Source organism: Clinocottus analis, unplaced genomic scaffold (genome assembly GCF_023055335.1).
Source record: "Clinocottus analis isolate CAN_PGR_092001 unplaced genomic scaffold, fCliAna1.0.p SCAF_22, whole genome shotgun sequence".
Taxonomy (NCBI): domain Eukaryota; kingdom Metazoa; phylum Chordata; class Actinopteri; order Perciformes; family Cottidae; genus Clinocottus; species Clinocottus analis.
The window spans coordinates 7,180,693-7,196,692 of record NW_027175954.1 but is presented as its reverse complement, the minus strand read 5'-3'; the positions used below and the strand labels follow the sequence as shown (position 1 = coordinate 7,196,692).

The 16,000-nt window shown below is 40.5% G+C and overlaps 1 protein-coding gene across 2 annotated transcripts in view; it reads left to right on the top strand.

The window, feature by feature from the left end:
• ctnna2 (catenin (cadherin-associated protein), alpha 2) overlaps nucleotides 1-5,046 on the top strand; it is a 281,855-nt gene extending 276,809 nt beyond the window's left edge. For both annotated transcript variants that reach the window (XM_068588776.1, XM_068588778.1), the window contains 2 exons: nucleotides 2,213-2,347; nucleotides 3,939-5,046. In XM_068588776.1, the coding sequence (XP_068444877.1) occupies nucleotides 2,213-2,347; nucleotides 3,939-4,226 (423 nt within the window). In that variant the 3' untranslated portion in view covers nucleotides 4,227-5,046. The remainder of the gene's footprint in view (nucleotides 1-2,212; nucleotides 2,348-3,938) is intronic.
• The last annotated feature ends 10,954 nt before the right edge of the window (nucleotides 5,047-16,000 follow it).

The window sequence follows — 16,000 nt, the reverse complement described above, 5'->3', positions numbered from 1 at the left end:
TGTGTCTTGAATTACCCTTTGCAATAGTATTTGTAGGTTGAAGAAATACACATATCATTACATTTGAAAAGACTGTGTGAATTGCACTTGTGGCCAGTCAATACTATTTGTCTTAGCAAGAGGGGCCTTTTCTCATAAAATAGAGAAGATGGCCAGCCATTAACGCGGTCCTGGAGGGGGTATCCTGATATCACTTCTCCGTGTTTAACTTGCCATCCCCCTCTACTCGAGCCCACAAGACAAGGAAATGTGTATTTCCCTGCACAGTGCTGCTGAATGTCCTAGTTAGGAACATTTAATATTAATGGCTAGAAGAAAGGTGTTGTTACAAAATGATGCTCACAGTGTTTAAGCAGCTGATGCAGTGTTGTTAACCCACTGGGAGCTTACTGGGCCATAGCTGACTCCTGGAAGGATTCCAGATGGAATAATAGGGGCAAACTGTTGGTAGTAGGAGACTTTAGGAGGCTGTCCTCGTACTCCCTGTTGGTCCATTTGCTGCACTGTATGATTGGTCCTATTTGCTGTTGAAGTGGCAAAAAAGCAAACCGGTCTGGGCCAAGACGCTGGCAAAAAGAAGAAGACAGAAGAGGGATGCATAGAAAGCGTGGCTGCTGGAGAAGCAAGACTTTATGCGTCTTAAAGTATTATGTCCACTCATGGCTGATTGATCTGTTTTCTTCTTGGGCAACATGCTGTGACAAACTTGTTTCATGTGAAATGAATTTGAAATGAGTTTGACACCCTGCAGTGAAACTCAACCTGCCTTTGAAACTCAAGCTTGCAACAGACGAGAGTTGCAAAAAAAAAAAAAAAATGTTAAACAACATTTTGCAGGCTTAGTGAAGGGAAATGTAATTAGCGACACAAAATGCTGGAACCGTACTGTTTTAGCGAGGACGGGTGTTCTTGGTTCTCTGCTTTAAAATGGCTGCAACATCAGAGACATTGATTCCTAAAACAATCCAATTTGGGAGCAAATTCACATCCCAAACATATTTGGGAAAAGCATACAGCATTTAAACCCAGATGGCAGATCTGTAGTAAGCATCTTTAGTTGTTGCCAATTTGCCTGAAATAAGGCCAAAAACCTTTATTCCTCCAAATTATTTGGCTCAGTGACAAATCTGCTGCTTTGATGGCTTTGTTGTCTGTCATTATATAATTATATATTCTTTCTGTCACTTAGTCAAATAGTGTATGTTTCAGCATCACACCTGATCCAGTTTTAAACTAAACTAAAGACAGACTTCTTAAATTCACTGTGAGAATCCAGTTTGTTCGTGGTGCTCAAAATAAGAATCATTTTACCAAAACAGGGAAGAGAAACGTCATCATGCTAGTTTGCATTTTATTTTGGCCAGTAACTCCTAAACCATAGGTTTCCCTGACAGAGTTTGTGGCTCAACACAAATCAATTACATGTTTCTTGTCAACTCTTCCTGGATGGATTATGAATTCTGATTTACATTTTTAATTTATTGCTTCCTATATAGTCCATTTGAATACTCTTTGTCTGTATCCCAAATCCCTTCACTTACTCTCTGCCGTATCGTGTAAGTGTCTTTAGGTGAATTCTGAATGTGAAATGTATGCTGATGACGTAATCTGATCTGATTTTACTGCCGACTGCAGAGTAAATTATGAACTGTCTATTGCTTAGTGAAATAGTAAACAAGGGGCGATTCCAGACATCGCCCGTGTCAGTGTGGTACAGCCAGAACTCCCTGGCAGAAGAGATATTGTTTTGCAAAGGGACCTTTGTGATTAAATAATGAATAAAAAAACAAACACATTTGACAGAAATGACTTGCCAGTGGAATACGGAGCCTAATCCCTTAATGCTATGTGCATTTTATAATCATTTTATGGCCCGTATGTGTGTCAAAGGACGTTAAGATGTGCTCCAAACTGCCATCACTCGGCAAATAATTTAACACCCAGTAGCCTCAATCACACAATTTGTACATTAATAATAATCATATGCTTTATATTTGTATAATAGAATTTGACTAGTGTCATGCACAAAATGGCTGTTAGAAAATATAGTAAATGTCAAGAGTGATGAGACTTAATCCAAATATCTGCCTCTCCTTAAAAGTGTGTCGCACCACCACGTTCAGCTGCTCTGTAAAGAACAGTGCTCGTTTATGGCTGTTATTATCTTCCTGTGCTCTGACAATATGTTTTCTTGTGCCTCCTTTCCGTGCAGTGCCCTGATTCAGCGTGCAAACAGGATCTGCTGGCCTACCTGCAGAGAATTGCTCTGTACTGCCATCAGCTCAACATCTGCAGCAAGGTGAAAGCTGAGGTTCAGAATCTGGGTGGAGAGCTCATCGTGTCTGGGGTAAGTCGATCCATAAGACCAGTGCATGGTCAGCTTCACCATCATCGATGCTCTTTATAGGCTTTTATTTCCTGAATCACTTGACCTAAAACATGTTTTATGCTCTGCACTGCGGGTGGGCAAATGGGGCACACTTCTCAGTTAATGATCATGATGAGGCTTGGAAGACCAGATGAAGGGTCAAGCAGAATAAGAGTGATGCAATTATTTCAGACCGATTACCATCTTAAAATACCAGAAAGATGCATTACAGGCCCTTTTTCCATTTGTGCTTTTCATGCTTCATGAATCATATTATCCCGAGTCAAACTACCATCAGTCAATTATCCCATGTTGCTTGTCTTTGACATTTGTGGCACATCCTCCATTTCAAGCGCTCAGTTTTAATTAACCAGATTCAGTTTACAGCAATATATTATAGTTTGACTAGAATTATCTTCGCTCAACTCTCCAGTATACTGTTGGTTAAATATAAGAAGAATCCATCTTCAAAGCCAATACTTTATTATCTAAAAAGGATTTAATATATTCCTAAAGCTGACAAATATTTTTTTTATTCAAATAAAGGTAAAGTTAGTCAAATGTTTTTCCTATTAAATTAGACTTTTGATAAAAGAAAATCAATTATGCATCAACATAATCATTTAGTGAACTGTTATTGGCTCATGTCATCATAAATGTGATCAGTAATTGTGTTCTTTATTCTTTATGGTGTGCAAGCATGTATTTTATCTGTAGGTTTCTTTTTTTATGTTGTAGTGTCCCAGTCTCATATATCTAATCACTGTCTGCTCAGATACTGACATTATCAAAATGATCGGATATTATTTAGTATTTAATGTCAATAGCACAAAATAACAAATCATAACTTTGCCTGAGAGGGCTTTTACATTAACCTCTCTCCTTCAACACTCAATTTAGAGAAGGAAAAACTGTACAAAACAAACTCTTACAAAAAGTGAAAAGCCCCAGAAAGAGCGACAGTCATGCAGTAGAGCACACTGATGGAGTTGAAGTTTTGGATTTTCCATAAGGAGATAAAAAAAAGGGGCATTGGTGCATTCCTAGTGGTTTTGACTTCATGACTTATTTCTTTACTTTGGACTTCCTCGTGTCTTGTTTTGATACACTTCCTGATTTCTTAGGACTCTATTATAATTTGTCTCACATGAGATATGCGAGCCCTGCTGAGATTTTAACCTTTTCATGGTGGCCAGCTGGAATCCACACTCATTAAATCTAAACAGTTGACTTGTCTCAGTGTGGGGTAGGAGGAGGCCCACTGGCCGCCGACCCTTAAATGTCAGCCAAACAAAACAGACGGAGACAGAGGTACACCTGACCCCTGCCTCTGCTAATTAAGAACTGCTAAAATAAGATTTCACATAGCGAGAGCCATGTTTTTATCCGGCTTAATTGACAATTTCCGTACAGAACTCCTACATTTCGGATGTAGCTAATGTATATCCTAATATTTTTGTTGAGTGCATGAAACTGTTTTTGAAGTCACTTTTTCACTTTCCAGACTTTTTGGGGCTCGACCCGGAGTGTTTATCTTTTTCTTCCCTCCAACTGTCTTTGCCCCTTGTAGCTGGATAGTGCCACTTCCCTGATCCAAGCAGCCAAGAACCTAATGAACGCAGTGGTGCTGACTGTAAAGGCATCATACGTAGCCTCCACCAAGTACCAGAAGGTGTACGGAACAGCGGCCGTCAACTCGCCCGTGGTGTCTTGGCGCATGAAGGCCCCTGAGAAGAAGCCTCTGGTAAAGAGGGAGAAGCCCGAGGAGTGCCAGACGCGTGTGCGACGAGGCTCCCAGAAGAAACACATCTCCCCTGTCCAGGCCCTCAGTGAATTCAAGGCCATGGACTCGTTCTAAGCAACAACAAAAAAAGTAATGCTCACCCAAGAAAAACATCAAAACATGACGGTGACAAGTTGAAGAAAAAGTTCCTTTTTACATTGTGTTAACCCACCTCTGTTTTTCCTGTGTGTGCTTGTTGACACCTCAGGAGGACTTCAGTACATATTAAATTGCCACCCTACAGCTCCTGGGAAAACTGTGGGCCTCATGGCCGACAGGAAGCCAGCACACACCCAACACTATTTATCGATCTTAATGTAGCTTAACATGTGAGAGCCAAACACAAGTACTTTTGAAAATGCGGGAGTTAAAAAAAGAAACATATCATCGGAGGAATAGTGGCAATTAAAAAATGATAAAGTGGCAGTTGATATAGCTATATCTTTAACTTGCTACTGACTGGCTGCTTGTATACACATTTAAACTGTCTGAATGGAGACTAAGGAGTTATTCTGAAGGGAATATGTCAATGTTGGTATTATCCCTCTAGATATTTTCTTTTTCAATTTGAATGTAACCTGTAGTGCTAGGAATTATTTATGTTTAAGATACCTGAAAGTGTTGGCATCCAAGTAGTTTCCTTGTTCCTGATGACTATAATAATAATAATCCATATAGTGTTTTTTCCAAAGCACACTTATGGTCTATTGTATTGCCTTTTTAAATTCAATTTATTTAATTATTACATCACTAACTATGATGACCTTGATTGGAAGTTGTGTAGCGTATAAATATAGACAGAGAGGTTTGACTAGTTGTGGTTTGCTCAGAGAATAGAAATCCCTGCATACAGTACCTTTATATTCACCCTTCTCTAATAAATCCCTCAACTTGATCCTCATGGTTTCACGTGTCTTTCTTACTGTCACTAGCTATCAATATGTGTGTTATAATACAGCGGCGACGCCTTTTAATAATTTAAAGGATCTGACATCATCATTAGATATCTCCATGCGAGACCCCCAGATGAAAAGATCCAGGGAAGAAGGAAAAATCGATGAATATTAAAAGCTTACAAGAAAAGGCATATTGATTCGGGTCACAGGTCATGTCCCATTACTTCACGGTGATAATTGGTCTTAGGTCAGCACTGTTTCTGCCATCTTTGTAATATTGTACCATGTTCTGCACACAGTCATTTTGACATGCACAATACATTTTAATCCTCTGGGAACGGCAATCTGTTGGTCTACCTCTTTGGTTTTGACTATCAGATGAATTGCCATAATGTTTTTGTACAGATATTATGATCCCGGAGGATTCATTCTACCTAATTTGGTAATTTTTGTAAGTTTAAAGTTTCCTTTTTTCCCAGTGAAATATTTTAACATCTAATGGATTAGCACACAACCTGGTACAAACATGCATGGCTCCCAGATGTTATATCCTAATACCTTTGTGCATCCCCTGATTTTTCCACTTAAACCACCACGAGGTTGACTTTTTAAGTTTAAGGTTTTTATTTTATTTTTGGGGGGGAAAATGCTAACAACTGTAGGATGGAGTGTCATGCAATTTGGTCCACATATTCATGTTCCTCTTGTAATTAATTATAAAAAAATAGTGTCAAACATCAACATGTTGGCAAACTCTATCATGGCATTTCTTTAAAATACAGTTTCCCCGTTTTTTTGCCATCCATCTAATGAATAGATCAAGCTGTATCTATTACTTGTAGTCTCACAGGTCACTGCTGACTCCATGTCAAGGTGTATAAGCCAGTATTGACCACGGAAGTCCCTGTCAATTTCTCTTAAGCCCGCTGAGTTGTTGAAGAAAAGAAAGAACAGATTGGGGCAGAGGAAAAGCAATGAGATAGCTGGGAATCAACTAATGCCGGACACAGAATGCTCAGTGCTCTGAATGTTAAGTTTTGAGATCTCTAAAGGAAAGGAAAGTCATTGTCAATACAACAAATGGAAAGTTTGTATAGCTCGACTGGTCTTTGGGATAGCACTGAGACCTGGCTGCGACCTCGCTTCATGCCTAGTGATTCCAGTAAATTAGTTCATTTTTAGAGACAGTTGAATGCATTCTTCTCAGATAATGACTATCAAGTCCCTGCAGGCATCTCGGGCACACCCTGCCATTATAAAAGGGAGAGTAAATCAATTGATTGCTTAACACGACCTTGATCCCCCATGAATCAAATCAAAAGCATCGACAAGCATAATTGTCCCAATAATGGCACACGGGACACTAGTTTAGATAATGCAGCAGTTTAGTCACTGATAATGAATAAGGCTCTTTATGTATCCTCGTTGTACCGCTAATGGCCATTAAAGACAACATGCATCAAGCATCCGTGCATCACCAAAGTACTCTGTGTTTAGGAAACAGGGCCAGAGGAGCGGAGTTGTAACAGTTAATGGAGGGATTAATTCCTGGCCGTGGCACTGTCTAACTACAATAATCCCTGTGTGTATCCATTGCTACCCTCCAAGTAAAACATGGCATGATGGCTGACGGCCTGTTCTATTTGAAATAAAAATAAATAATGATGGTAGCAGATATGCCACTGCAGTGTGGGATATTGGTAATTTGATTTGAGATGTCTTCATGGGATATGTTGTATTAAAGGATCAAAACAGAGTTTAAGTCTAGTTAAACTAACATCCATCCAACCATAAACAGAGACAGAGAGGAAAATGTCTTACAAGTCCCAGAGGCAGAATGGTGAAGAACAGCACAACAACCAGCTCCTGCATGTTTTTGTTGTTCAGTCTTTGGTGTCAGAAGGCCTTCTTACACTAAACACACTGGGGACACTGCCCTCTGCACAGATGCACATCAGCACTGGAAAGAAACCTTTTTTTTTACGTCTGTAGTTTATAAAATGCAACGCAAAAATGTAATCAGAGATAATCTTTGACCTGATGTCATGGTAGAGTGTCCTATTTTAAAAAGTCAAAGGTTATAGACCTAAAAGCTGTCAACTGAAGAGAAACATAACGTTTGAAGTACTGCTGTAGTGCCCTTAGTTCTGAATGTGGCTCAGTAAAGACACACATTCTTCAGTTGTAATTGGTTTCCCACATATGAGCAGAAACATTTGTGATACCACACACTTAGATAAATATTCTGCAGTGGAAGTATAATTTCAGTATGAAACCTTTTGACACATTGCAACTCCAAATTTATTGCACTCTGTTATGGGGAGATATTGAATGAACCGCCAGCTTTGCCTTTTTTTATTCCTCTATATTTTTAGCTTTAGACGTTCTTCCAGGAAAGGGTCAAACTTGTTTAACATTTTCTGTAGCAACCAGACAACTGAGGAGAGTGCAGAACTTCTATGATTTCTTCAGAACGCTGGGATATGCTCTGCACATGTCAGGGTAAAATGCACACACACATCTCCTCGTGCCAGTAATTATTTTTGCATGCTACCTTCAGCTCCAACTGAACTCCTTGAATGGTCTGAGGAAGTTAAGGTTTCATGCAATTTTAATGTGGCTGCCCAGATTCAGACTCGTCTGCCTGACTCATTCTATATTTTCTGTAATCTGACGAAGAATTATTGACGAGGGGAAGAAAATCTGATCCAAAAGCTTAGAAGCTGATCTAAGAAGCTTCCTAATGGTCAGTGACGAGCCGACTGAGTGAGCCTATCAGAAACTTGCAAGCTTTTTAGTTTGGTTGCTCACAGTTCACACAGTTTTTTAAAATGACACATTTTTAATTTCAACTTCTGTCTCATAACTATCAGCAAACTATTTATATTATGTGGATAGAAGTGAGTAATGCAACATCCAATCTTACAAGCTGAGATTCCATTGAAATGTTATATTTGTCAACTCACGGTTCACTTCCAATTCCAAATGTCTTCAGTACCACTTTCTGAAAATGATCTCCTTCCACAACATTTGCACATGTCAAATGTAAGACGAGATAGATTAAAGAAGGATTGAGGTCATGCCATGTAAACAATGTGGAAGGTATGATTAGGTAAGGCAACTCAAACAACTGCTTAAGATTAATTGGAAAGATGGTTATTTTAAAACGGTGAACTTTAACCGGTGCTTTGTGAGATCATGCAAACGGTAGTCTTCTGCATGAACAGATAGAGATAAAGCACTGTGCACATCCACCCACCACACTAACCTCCACATCTTTTCTAGACACGCCATTTTTCAATATTAATTTGATACCCAGGGATAGTAGGCTGTATAAACTGTGCAAACTCCAAGATATGTGATAGATAGTATCAGATACACATTTGGAAATGCATCACAGGGTCAAGTCAAGTAAATGTATTTATATAGACAGCATTCAAAAATCACAAATTAGCCTCAAGGGATTTTATAATCTGTTTACAACAATGTCTTTGATCTTGCTGGCAGTGTTGTGAAGAGGTTTCTTCATGATCCACCGGACTTTAACACTCATTTACTTGTATTCAACCTACATATCAGTGCAGACCCATTCCATAAGAGATGTCAGAGAAGTGATGGAAGTTTGATCTGAGCATTCACAACAGAGTTGTGATGTCCTGCCGCGCCAGCATCCAGAAAGCTTGTTTAATGTCCATGGATACAGTATGTTGAACAGTTGAAGCAGAACCTCTTGCTGCCTGATACATGTTCTGTTCACTCTGGAGGCTGTCGGAGGACACTGCCTCGCTCAGGCAGAACCTCCCCAATTACCTTCTCAACGGGATGGCAGTGATGGACAGCCTGCAGGGGAGAGGGCAGCGGTCACAGCGCTGTCTCCAGTTGTAATGAACATTGTAAGAATGTGGAGGGAGACCAGGAAGGTTGACCTTTAGAGTGATTGACAGTTTGAGGATGGGGGGGGGGGGCTGATATTTTGTCAGTTTCATTCTTGTCAGTAAAGGAGGGTGAGAGATGGGCCGTGTGAATGAGGGGTACGTGGCCATAAGTGGGGTCCCATTAAGGGTCATGTGTTGAGGAGGGCGCCGATACCTGGCCTTGGGTCTTCCTGTCACACCTTTGTCACACCAGGTCTAGCGAAAGGTGACAGAACTGTAACACTAGCGTGTGGAGGTTTGTTGGATTGCTGCGTGTAGAGATAGAATGAATAATTGTTAGATTATTTTGTTTTATATTCAGTATCAAGTCAATATTATTATATAAAGCAAACATGTTTTTCTTAAGTATAAAGAAATAGTAGAAAGTCCTCATTTTCATTTGTAAATGTATTTATTTATTTTATTTCAGCCACAACTAATAAAGGGTCCATTACCTTTTTTTTTTTTTTACAAGTACACCGAATGCAACATGTAGGCAGTTTACAGTATCACCGACTTACAGTCTTAGCAATAACACATTTCATTCTAATTGTCTTTTGTTTTCTGTTCAGCCTCAGATGTTCACATCAGCAGGAATAATGCAGCAGTAAGCTCAAATCAAAGGAATCAACCGTGGTTAAGTTCACCACTTTCACATTCGTCCAGAGTGCATTCACCCTGAAAGAGAAAGGGCACAGGTGACTTGGCCCTGTGACGGCGATGACAACTCACATGAACCAGTGTCAGACATGGCAGGGAGTTTGGTAGTTTGAGTCTGACTTTGTCGCTGACTTCTGAAGATAAAACATAGAGTATAGGTTTAAGTGAGGTCTCAATCGCTTCAGGTTTTCCTTTGGGCTTGTTGGCTGCGCCTGATTTTTATCAGAGTTTTTGCTGAAATTCAACAAAGTTGATGCATTTTTAGTCTTTGTTCATATTACATGGTCTTCATCAGCAGCCAAGTTGAGAAAACACTCTTTGTCTTCATGTTCTTTGGTGTGTGCGTCTTCACTCACCTCTCCTTTCAAAGCGTCTCAGAGAACTTTGGGACAATATGGCGGAGGATCCGCTCTCTATATAGATATGAAGTACTTATTCTAAGCCAACAAACACATAATTCTTATTTTTAGGTGATAACACACAAATGTAGTCGTAAACACAGTTATGAATGTTATTATTCCATTGTTTCCAATAGATCCCCCTCGATGCGACTGGACCTGCCACTCGAGCTGTAGGTAAGATGATATTTTACTGCGAGTCTGAGCTGCCTGCCCAGTGATATGATTTGTTTTGTTTGAAGGATTTTGGATCTCACCAAGGTTATGGTGAGTAAACATTATTTCTTGAAAATTAACTTGTGATTTAAGTTAAGATGATATCAGTAGTTTACAATGCGCTGGTTCGCGGGCAGCTGATGCAGCTCATTAGTTTTAATTAGCGCCACCACATCAGTCTTTTAGCTTCAGCTACACAAATTGTGCAGTTGTGTGTCAAACTTGAAACAAACCGTTTGCACTACTGGTGCAAAACAAACAAACAAACTGAAGAGCACTTTTTTAAACAAACAATATCCAATCTAGCATATTACCATTAGTCATTTTAGAATCTTTTTTCTCATCTTTTCTCACCGTCAACAACTTATCTATCCAATACATTGTTGATTGTAAAAAGTAACAGCTGACGCAGAAGATTATTAGGCCTCTCTGGAACCGTATTTGCTACTCTCATTGAGCACTTTCTTCCTTCATTTTGCATTTCACCAGATGGTACCTTAATGACCTAGAGCTGTCACTGTTTAAATCACAGAGCAAGGGATAGAGTGGAAAAGAATAAAATATGCGTTGCAAATTTGAACAAGGTCATAATAAAGTGGTCAGCAGTCGCCCAAAATGGCTGGAGAAACAGCTTGATTAATGCCTGTCTGTAATTGAATGAGGAAAGAGAAAGTGACCTCTACTAAGCCTGAGCTTCGGCCAATCAGAAGGAAAATTGTATCACACAAGAAATGTGGAAGAGTTATTTCCTCTCATTACCAAGTAGCCTATTATCGCCCCTACAACTATTAACCATATACTATTAACATTAGCTTTCAAAGATATTGGAAACGTGAGGGGCCCTTAAGCTGGAGTCCATATTTACCCATCAGAAGGAATGTGCTTTCACAGAGGTTAAAGTGCGGATAAGAAGTGTTTCATTGATGAAATTTTAAACATTTCTTTGCCGGGTCAGCAGCTTTTTATGGGCTGCAACACTAAAACACAGAAACTACTAATATAAATCAAACTATAATATAAAAGCACTTTTAATGTTTCATCAAATAATGAGTTTTTCAGCTCAGGCAAGGTTTCTCGTGTTGAGTGCCAGTGCTGCAAGGGACTTGAGTGGATGGAATGTGGGACATTGGATGTCTATTCCCCTTAAATAGTCACCCATTGCAATGAAAAATAGGAACAAAAGCATAATGTAACCAGAGTCTACAGCCACACCGCATTTGTGAGATTGTGACAGACTGGTGCTTTGAGCTAAATGCTTCACCAGCTTGCTGAAATGCTCCCAATGTCAATCCAAACAAGCTGATCTTTAACTGGCAGACAGTCTACCACGGTAATCATCGTGTGCTAGCAAACTAAGATTAGCGATTAGCAGGAACACCATGTACAGTAGAAGCAAGTGGGAATCTTGTTTTGCAAGTAATAGACCAATGTATTATATCAATGGAACATGTTAACTTATGGTGGCACTATAAATATCTGCTTTAGTTCAATCAATTTAATGAGAGGCCAGTGAGAGTCGCTGGATGAGTGGAAACCGTGACCTGCTGCAAGGGCTCACTTACTTAAAAAGTAGTCGTTGGGATCCATCCTATGAGGATCATTTCATAACAATCCTTGTCAAATCTTTTGAAGTATTTCAGTCTCTGGAAGAACACCACTAATATGCTAAGGTGGAACTCAAATTGTGCACTCTCGTCCGTTCCGCTGCTAATTAACGTGACCTAAATACTAAAGTTACACCAGCAGTTGAGATAACATATGCTGCAGCTTTACTTTAGAGACGCACATCGACATGAGCTAATAAGTTGAAAACACCTGAGGCCTCGCGTCAGCCAGGTGTAGCCCGTCAACCCCCCACCACCTGCTCGACATGGTGAGTCCCGATTTGTTATTATAACCACTTCATTGTGACATCATTGTGTGTGATTAAGTGATGCAGATGTGCACCTGTTTGCATTCATGTCTTCTTCATGTTGCGACAACCTGTCTCCACCGTGTTGGCTCTGGGCCGCGTCGGCTTCCGTTTGTTCCTCCTTGGGGCGCCGCTGGTGTTGCAGCTGGATTTAGTTGAGTATTAGTCAGTAGTAGTATTTGACCTAGATGGGTGTCAGTGCCCATGTATTATCCATCTGGTTGTATCTTGCTGTTGTTCAACAGCTCCTTAACTTGTGTGTAGACTTTGTTGACAGATGTGTTATGCCTGGCCTCCATCTCCAAGCAGTAACTAAATATATTTACTGTTCCATTTTGATGTATTTACTGGACTTGAGTATTTCTTTAATTTGCTCATCCCTGGTTGTACTCCATTGCAATTTAGAGGCAAACATTGTTCTTTTCATGAAACTAATTTGACACCATAAGTTTATCATTACTGAGATCCATTCATTCATCCTTTTTCATCCGCTTAGTCCGGGGTCAGGTTGCATTGGCATTCAGCCCAGCTTGCTGACCCAGGCGTCCCTCTCACCCACAACATCTTCTAGCTCATTTCGGGGGATCACAAGGCATTCCCAGGCCAGCTAGGAGATATAATCCCTCCAGCATTTCCTGGGTTTTCCCCGGGGCCTCCTACCATTTGGTAGGAGGCTAAGATTACTGAGATGAATAATACAAAATACAATCAACACATTGATAATTGTTTATCATCATAGGTTCAATCAGGCTTGATCCCCAAGGGAAATTATTAAACTAACCAGCAGTACATAAACCTAAAATCAACTCAACTTTTACCAGTAGTGACCTGAAGTGATGCAGACACTAGTGCATCCATCAATACAATACTTATATATTCTAAAATTAGCCAATTTACATATTGAGTATTGAGGTTTAGGTTTAGCTGTCTTTAAAGGTTTTGCATACGCGATTCAAATCAATATGGTGGCAGCAAACAACAAATTGCTATGTAAAATTATAAAAATATATTTGTGTGTGTGTGTGTGTGTGTGTGTGTGTGTGTGTGTGTGTGTGTGTGTGTGTATAACCTTCTGGTTACATGACTGGTAACCAGAAGGTGTGTGCTACAGGAACCCCCCACCCTCTACACACACACACACACACACACACACACACACACACACAAACACATACTCACACACAAACACCTTCTGGTTACCACTGATAGCGTTGGCGGCAGTGTTTCTGTTGTTTGCACTACTATTTGAATCTTAAGCCACCAGCTCAGCTGTCGCCATGTTGAGGCGACATGAATTTAGCTCATAAATATATTTAGACTAGTTAAGTCCTATAAAAGATTGTGATGAAATGACATAACTTAATCAGAGTGTTACACACCTATAAAATATTTACAATCCAAACAAGTAATAACACGTAATTCATCAAATAGAGTACAAAAATAAATACTGATTCAAAACCACAGTAGAGGTACATAGTTCAATATACCACATATTCAGTAATATATTATGTATATTCTAGATTAACATGGAAGGGAAGTGTCACATGTGATCTACTTCCTTCCTCTTCTTCTGGTCAACTAACTGGTCTCACTGGAGTATGTGAGCAGTTTAAATTTTTATTCAGTTTCATTTATGAAAATACCATTTATCATTAAATCCACTCGGACACCTAAAGTGTGTTCTGACTGCAGCAAAGCCTCTGAGGTTTGTTTCAGACACACAGTTAATTTTGTCGAAAGCCACACTGATGCAGTTCTGGATCTTTGGACAATTATGTCATACAAACACTCTTGACTACATCAAACATCAGCATCGAAATGACAAATTTGTACTATCTTGTTTTTTGATTAGCCAACATGTAATGCTGTACTAGTGTCGTCTCCACGGACGGTTGCCTGTTTTTCATTTAGAAAATATTATGACGCAGTTCTTAAATGCACATCCAGCCCATGTTTCATCATTAGTATGACCATTCACACAGGATAAGATGCACTGAAGTTTCAGTTTTCTTTTTATCCTTCTCTGTCTTCCTCTTGGTTTCCATTTTTCATGTATTGACCGGCGGATTGCTTGGGTTTATGTTGTTTGAATCCAAATCCAAAGCCAAGCAGAGACTGACCCACGCTGAACCCAGACTGGATGATACACGTTGACTTAACCATAGAGATCGACCGCCGCGCAGGTTTACACTGAAAGAGGTATAACTGAATCTATCCATACTTCTTTTTTTTCCCTACGGAGAGAGATAGGTATTGTAATATCTCAAGGCTTTATGTATCATCACATATAAACAGACATGTTGTGACTGATTCATTTGCCGTTCCATTCAAACAAACCTTGCCAGGCCTAGAATCTAATTCTGACTTAGTTCTCGCAGCATGCTACTGTCGCGTTAGCCAGTGCCTAATTCTGTCTAATTGAGTAATGACAACAAGTCTGCATAGTGACACCTCCACCGCAAGGTCGGTCCAAAGCGTTGCCAACTTCACACAGAGAAACTGAGTCAAGCCCACTCCTACCACAGAGCACACAGCAGGAGGGATCCCCAAATCCAATAAATCTAACCGCAGGTACCAACGACACACATGTGCAGGAATACACACACACACACACACTGACTGTTGCATTGATACAAGCAATATTGTAACAGGGGATTATAGTGACTCCGTGGCTGGCATTGTACCATCACAGCAAGAACCATCTGACTAAATGCATGCCCTTATTGTGTGGTTTGTGTCAGCCTTTAGGCTGGGCCACTATTATCTTGGTATTCAGGATTTAACTTAGATTTCAAAGACATTGAAGTTCTATTTCAGGAAACTCTAAATGGTTTATAGTCATAAAGTGAAATGTCTTTCTTTCTGTATTTGTAATTAAGGGGCCATTAGCTGTTTTATGACAAAAGCTATGTGCACGCACCAGTGCCGTGCCATGCGTCTCAGACCTAGCCGTTCTGTGAGTGCCGTATAGTCCACATTACAGGCTGACTGGGGGAAAAAAGTGTTCCAGGAGTTACTGTCACAGCCTAATCCCCTCAATACACGGTGCGTCCATACAGTCCACCACCCATTCCGCCACACGGCACCACCACGAGCATACGGGGCGTGGGGACTGACCTGCGGAGCCGTTCCAAATGCCGAGAAAAAAAAAAAGGAGACGCCTTGAGCAACCGTGGGTCGGTAAACACGCCGGGGAGCGTGTACTGACCCACAAAGCCACACCAGCAGACAGCCTCGCCAAGCAACGCACAATTACGCAGCGCCTCTCGTTTGGCTGGGCGCACCAGGGCGCACCCTCCGGGTCTTCAGCAGTGGATGTTCAAATCACAAGCAGTCACAGTTAGTTAAAACAAAACAATCCAACAAAACTGTGGCACTAACACCCTGCACAGTGCACAGACAAGACATTGCAGCACAGCTACGACGGCGGCAGCAGCGCACCTTGGCGCAGGGAGCGGCCGCGGGAAGAGGCACCAGCAACCCCAGTGCTGCGATTAAATAAGACTGCAAATGTAAAAAAAACAGTAACATAATCAGCATTTCACTCACCAGATGCACGTAAACCTCTGAGGGAAAGAGGTTATCAGTAAATCCTGAGATTATAGGTTCTACATTCAATGCTAGCGACACTGACCAATCACAGCGCATGCTAATGGTCACACGGGCGCTGTGACCAATCACACGTCCAGACCTTCGAGAAGGCTGCTTCATGTATTTTAACCAAGCTGCTCTTTCATAGAGTAAGTAAGTAAGGTGAAATGTGATTGGATAAAAGTCTAAAGAGGCCATACAAGAGGCCTGAAGGAGCAGAAGAAGAGATGAAAACAGCTGTGCAATGAGGAAATAAGCTAAT